This window comes from Trematomus bernacchii, unplaced genomic scaffold (assembly GCF_902827165.1).
Source record: "Trematomus bernacchii unplaced genomic scaffold, fTreBer1.1, whole genome shotgun sequence".
Taxonomy (NCBI): Eukaryota; Metazoa; Chordata; class Actinopteri; order Perciformes; family Nototheniidae; genus Trematomus; species Trematomus bernacchii.
In genome coordinates this window covers 9,453,362-9,460,290 of record NW_022987714.1, presented here as the reverse complement: position 1 = coordinate 9,460,290, position 6,929 = coordinate 9,453,362, and the positions used below count along the sequence as shown (strand labels likewise).

The window sequence follows — 6,929 nt, the reverse complement described above, 5'->3', positions numbered from 1 at the left end:
TCTTTTTAATGGTTCTTCCTGTTTACTTGTTCTTCATAAAGAGTGAATATGACTAAGAGACATTTATCTGCATGAGCAATAGATGAGCTCATTGACTGTGTGTGTCTCAGTGTCTTTGTACGAACAGTATCCAAAAGGGCCAAAGCATAACATGTCAACAGAGTCATAATATCAACACATCAATGCAAGTTTACATCCAAAAGTAAGTGTATCGGACTTGAGGTGGCACAGGGTTTCCCCCTGACAAGAAACAGGGACAGATTAGTACTTGGCAAACACCAGAACTTGATTTCCCAACATTCATGTGGGGTCTTCTCGGGCCGGGAGGAGAGCGGGAACAGGAATTTGCTCTCTCTCTCTGTTGATTAAGCAGCTGTTTCTCTGGAGGTCCGGACTGGGCAACGGAGAGAGAACAGAAAAGAAAATTGAGTGGCTGTTTAACAGGAGGCTTGTTTTGTTCCAAATCAGATTGCTTTATAGCGACGCAGGGGGTGAGCGGTTCCAGGCAGCACAATGGGCCAACAGGATCAATATTGACATTCTCCTTAGTGATAGCCGAGTTGGCTGGGTGAGGTCAGGGACTGGACCTTTGTATTAGCCGGCCAGCATTAGTGGTCACGGCTGGGGGACACTTACTGTAACCTTGGCCTCTCAGCATAATGGAGGGTCTGAGCGAGCCCAGGAGAGGTCCCTCCCCTTTATGGGCCTTATTACCGTAAGAGAGCTCAGTCCTCCTGTGGCCCGCTTCACACAGATCATTACTTTGTCAAAACAGCTACCAGACCACGTTGGCACAGGGAAGGCCAGCTTGTGTGGCGGACAGCGTCTTGAAGTGCCAGTTGTTGAGCGCAGCAGCCGTGGGAGATGAAGCGAGGAGAATACAAGAAAAAAAAGTAAGCACAGCCCTTTTGGACAGCCAGCCGTTTATTAGTTCTTATTCCAACAGCACTTACAATTAGACAGATTCACTGGCAAGTCCTGCATGCTAGGCAAACACATACAAACACTGGGCACAATCTTCTCTCTGAGTTATGGCAAGAGGTGCTACCACAGAATAATAAAACACTCCAGCAAATTCCGTGTTGTTGCTTTGCTCAAACAACATCTCGATTGTTGTTTACCTAAAGTGGTCAATTAATCCAAAGCAAACTCATAAAAGAGGAAAGGATGTGGGTTGTCCAGGTAGTCTGATCCAACTGGCTGAGAGTCAGGGCTACTAGGGATGCCACAGTACACTCTCCCCAGAGTAGGAGAGATACGAGGAGACAAAGGGTCAGCAAGGCGAGGAGGAAAGGAAACTCCTGAGGAGAGAGGAGAGGAGAGATGAAGGAAGAAGAGGTGCGGAGGTATTGGTGCAAAACAGGAGGGGTAAAAGAAGAGGAGGTGGAGCAGGATGGGAGGATAGGAGGTCATCCGAGGTGAGGTTCTGCACGGTGGGCTGGTTTCATGAAAGATGGACACGGGCCACTCTCCTCCTCCTGTGATTCTGGTCTGGCTCGGGTTACTGGACCGAAGCCTTGCATATACTCACTCACTCTCACACACACAGACACACACACACACAGACACACACACACCAAACACATGTCTCCAGTCTCCCACACACATGCTCATTCCTCTTTGCTACACACTTGTGAGTATTTCTTACAGAAGTAGAAGTGACATCACAACAGTGGCATTGTAAGCCAATACATGTTGCTCCCAATCAAACACCCACGCCACGCCATATGAGCACAGAGTTCCCGGTCAGTGGGCTGACTCAGAATCCGAACCAGTCCGTGACCCCTCCTCTCCTGGGGTCAAGTTTCTGCCTCTGCTTCTCGTCCTCCATGTACTTCTGCTCCATCTCTTCCATGGAGCCCTCCTCTGGCGTCTTATCTTTTTCTGGGAAGACGTCCGGGAAGCTGAAGGTCTGGCCCTGGGCCTGGGATTCAAAGGCAAAAAGAGAGCAAAATGAGTAAAGAAAACATTATGATCCTTCCTAGTAATAAGAAGAATTAGTTTTTTTACTTTCACTTAAAATCATTTCACTTGTTTGTGCAAGAAGAAAGCATCAAACTGCATTTTCCCTTTCTCTTTGCAAAACGGAAAGTGAGATACTCATTTGGAATTCAGGACACCGTTTCTCCTTCTATATTCCTCTTCCAGTTACACTGCTCTTTCTCTCTGGCATTCAATATATCCAACTCTCTCCCACATGTAATCTCATCTCTCTCCATTTCTCTGGTCTTGATTTATTCAGAGGGAAAGGATGGTATCCATTATTTATTCCATACCAACCCTTCTCTGGCCATGGCTAATGCATCACTGGCCCAACCGTAGTCTGTGTCAGGCCGCCGTAGAGTACAGTACACACACATGCAAGCCTGCACACCCACACACACACAAAATAACAGGTCAGCGGGTGCATGCATGCACACATATCCATAGCCTATCCCTCTCAGCCTCTCCCATGGACACCTGGCAACAAGAATTCACTGTTATGAGTCTCAACTGGAGCCAAATCATTGCAGTCCTTAAATGACTCAACTTGATGTAAAGCCGTATTATAACTGTTGATGATGAACTTGCACTTCAATGTGTCATTTTTATCACTGAGTGTTTGGATTGTGAGCAAACTGCTGATCCTCACATGTCCCCACAGTGATTAATGATCACTAACATTGTAGTTAACACCCAAGACAGCCTCAACTCTATAATGACAAATAGTCAAATGTCATTGTGGGACTCATACACTTCCATATTAATTTAAGGGGCCTACCACTATCAAATGAATTGCTTGCATGAGCAGAATTGTCAATCTTTTTAAATATTTGAACTATTTTGTTTGGGGTCAGTGTGTAGGCGTTAAGGAATGGTCTGGCTCTAATGTGAATGTAACTTTGTCTGTCTCCAACCCCCAAAATACCAAGAGAAACATGCATATAATTACCACATAGCATGGTTTGATTCCCAAAGGGGGAGACAACATGAAACTCACTCAGCCAGAGATACAGAATGAAGCTGGGCTCATCTGCAGAACCTGCTCGGCTGGGACAACCCACAGCAGGAGTCTTGGGAATTAGTATTTTATGTTTAATCTTGTGCAAGTATAATTGTGTTTGTTGAGGTGTGTGTTTGCATGTACTTCTATGCACGTTATGACCAGGTAAGAGAATAATAACATTCATATAAAACCAAATAACATACAAGAAAAATAAGGACTGGATACATGCTGGTAAGCTAAATAACACACAAAAGTAATTAAGAAATATAAAATGTCACGTAAAAATGTGAAGTATTTATAGTGGTTAATGCAAAGCTTATATGTGAAATGGAAATAAGTGAAAATAAACGCTCATGATGCAAGAGGCATTTTTTATTCCAATATTCATCTTTACTCATATACATTGTCACCTGTTTGTTTTGAAATCAACGGCAATTGTTTCTTAATTCTTTTATAAAAGTTAAAAATATTGAGCCCCAATAAGCCACTGTCTTTTCTCATGTTGTCTGTTGGAGAGACCACCGACCATCTTACACTGGCATTTCTTAGTTACCGACTAATCCTAATTAGAGGTTTTGAGTGAAAAACAAGACACCCTGATGGGAGAGACTGGCTTGGTCTTATCCTACACAGATCCAGAAGTCATTGCATTAAGATATTAACTAGACTCAGTCTTTATGTGTGAACTCAAATCCAACCCGACATGTCCAGTCTGACAATACTTCCATGACGCTGTATCTAATTATATCCAACCATCCAAAACACACCTATTATGGAAAATTATGTTTTGGTATAATAATGTTTTGGTACACACACACACACACTTGAATCCATTTCAGTCTAAACTCTTTGATACCAGCTTTAATGAGCAGCTAAAGCAAACCAAGCGCAACCTTCAATCAGAAGGAAAAACACCCTGTTCCTGTGCAAACTACAAGAGGGTTTCTAGTGAGTGCAGTAATGCAGGAAGAGAGACCTGAGTGCAGTCCTGGTGAGGAGGAGAGGGTTTAGTGAGGCACAGGGAGAGAGCTGCAGGAGGAGCACCTGGTGGCCAACGGCCCCGCCAAGACCCTCGGTGTCTCTCTGCACATTCAGCCATCGAGGAACGCATAATCCAGAACACAAACACTGCATTAGGCCAAGTGAGGCCAGTTTACTGAGGGAGTAAGAGGAGGAGAAAGGGAGAAGGATGTGGCAGGGAGAAAGATGAGGGAAGTTGATGTGAGGACGTAAATGGGGAGGAGGAAGAGGGAAGTAGGGGTGACGGAGAAAAGGGGTCTACCACAGCACTGTAAACACTGAACCTGGCAACGGGGGGAAACAACGAAGCGGCGAGCCAAACAAGACCTCACCAAATATGAACCAAACATTGTCGCATGACAATTCCCAGTTATACGGCGCAGCGCTGGACACCTCATGTATACACATGGCGAAGATTAATACCGGCCTCAGAGAGTGCGATTCACAAAAACAACAAAGCCCTGAGATTGAAATCAACAAAGCGCCGAGACTCGTTAAACAAGTCTTATTGTTGGCAGCAGGCTGCACCCTGTGTATGTATGTGTGTGTCAAGAGTCTGCTGGACACATTTCCGCAGTTAGAAAAAGTGCTGGCAGACAGTGTTCTTATTTTTGTTTGAAATATATACATCGCAACACAAACGAGGCAAAGCCCATGTCCCCTCGGTCATGATGTGCTTCGAGCCAAACGATCTTTCCTGTGTGTCTGTCTGCCGCTTTCCAATTGTGTATTTGTGTGTGGGAGAGAGGGGGAGTGTGTGTATGACTGCAAAATGAGTGATTTAAAGAGGAGACTGACCTCACCAATAAGGACAAATGTGGAGAAAGACAGTCAGGCGTTGTGTTCCTCAACAGGTTTCCTTTCCATCATTCACTATGCTGCCTAGAAGACAAATTGTAGGAATAGATATTTTCCCTCACTCTGCAATCATCTCCACTATGCTTCCAATTGACTTAAGCTGCCATCCAGGAATATTGGGATGAGGCCCCACGCTGCTAGTGATGTAAACGTACTCCTCTTACGCACACGAACAACCCATTACACCCACAGTTTCCCCTCTCAATGGGAAAAGAAGGAGAAACTCTGGGGGGTTAAGAGGGAAAGGCAAATGTTGTCATTGACTCCCGACCAACCCGTTTCACTTTCCCCATCTGCGTGCCCGTGTATGTTTCCTTATTAAGCTCTAATTTAATGTCTCGCTCTGTTCCAGGAAATGTGTATTTATGGTGTCGGTCTGCGCTGTGTCATTTGGGGACCACTGTCAGACTTTTAACCAGTTGATTCGGGAAACCTGTGAAATTAGGGTCAACAATCAGTGTCCCTTTATTGTTTTAACAGCAGTTCCATTCAGAAAATAGTTTGGGTCTTTGATGGTATCTACTGCTTGCTTATAGTTTGTGGAAGCCTCAAGGGTACAACTGTACTCAAGTAAAATGACTTTAAATCAAACCTGGTTTTGTGTAAGTGTGTATGTGCTCATGTTGATACAACAGAGTCATACAGAAACCCTAAGTAATCCTGTTTGCAGCCCCAGAGGGAAGGGGGGGAAAGAGGAGAGTGAAAATAGAGAAGACCAAGCGAGAGATGGAAAGAGACACACAAAGGACAACTGTATTCTATCTGATTGACCTTTGCTTCTGATTTGTAACAAACTAAGCATGCAGTCGTAACTCAAAAACAGCCGTAGGGTTGGGGGGGGGGGGGAGGGAGAGTCCTGGTGTGCGTTTGTGTTTGTAACAGTTTCCTAGTAAGAGAAGGGGGAAAAAATTGAAGAATTTTGAAAGAATGGACAAATGTGTGTCCTGGAACCTTGGAATGCATGTGAAATCAATACAGGGGGGAAAGTGAAAGGGGTGACTATTTTATTATTCATTAGATTAGATTTAAGTATGAAATGTGAAAGCCTTAGTTGTTCTGGCTTGATGTGTTAAAATGTCTTTGATGAAAACAGGAAGGTGCCACTGCGCACAGTGCTCTACCGACCTGGAGCTGAATAGAACATTATGGAAGCAGTCGGCAGCTCCGGACACAAAAGGCTGATTCAACCTGCTGCTCTGAGAGGTAAAACATACGGGACATGACCGGGCTGGACTGGAACAGAACCAGACCTCCCCATGTGACAGATGAAATATATATCAGCATTTAAATACCTCTTAATGGGCTGCACAGTAAGCACAATCAGAACTATGGTACAAATGTGGACATAAAAAACAAAGAATTGGGCTTTTAAAGATGATTACTCAACTCCATTGTAGTCCATTTTCCAATATCCTCAATCCACGGAACAGCCTCCGTCATATCAGTTTTTATGTCCTCTGGAATAAAGTCATTTTGGAGCAACATTTAACTACTATAATACTATTTAACAGCTGTACAATTACTTGAAAGGTAGGGACTTCCATTCAGATAATCTACAACTTAAATATTGAATTCAGCACTGTTAAAATCCTTGAGCACATAGAACTGTTGTGGAGCTAAATAAGATGTAACTGAGGGTTGGGGGCCAAGAACACTGACTTCTTGGATGAACACACTTGACCGAATTAAAGAACAAGCAGCTCTCAATGTGGTCACAGTGACTGAAAAGCCTTTAAGTGGAAACGGAGTCATTCATCCCCACACAACCGTAAGAGACTGTCAGACACACTACATATATATCTTGTTAATGACGGACCACGCAGAAGGCATCAGAAGATATTGACATTCACAAACCAGACAAATCAACCAGATGTTGGCGGTTGCCATTACAGTAAGGTCAAATCTGGACCACGCGCTGAAACGGAGAGGTGTTGACGACGGGGGGGAAATCTGATGAGGCTGTGGGTCGTGTGGATGCGGTGGCAGTGTGGTGGTGCGGTGGGGTAAACCGTGGCAAAGCTCAGAGACATCTTGAATAGAAGTGTGTGGTAGTGAAAAAAGAACC

The 6,929-nt window shown here is 44.3% G+C and overlaps 1 protein-coding gene across 1 annotated transcript in view; it reads right to left on the bottom strand.

Annotated features, from left to right (window-relative positions):
• Positions 1-899: 899 nt before the first annotated feature.
• mrpl23 (mitochondrial ribosomal protein L23) overlaps positions 900-6,929 on the bottom strand; it is a 37,940-nt gene continuing 31,910 nt past the window's right edge. The window contains exon 5 of the mRNA XM_034141808.1: positions 900-1,924. Within this exon, the coding sequence (XP_033997699.1) occupies positions 1,760-1,924 (165 nt within the window). The 3' untranslated portion in view covers positions 900-1,759. The remainder of the gene's footprint in view (positions 1,925-6,929) is intronic.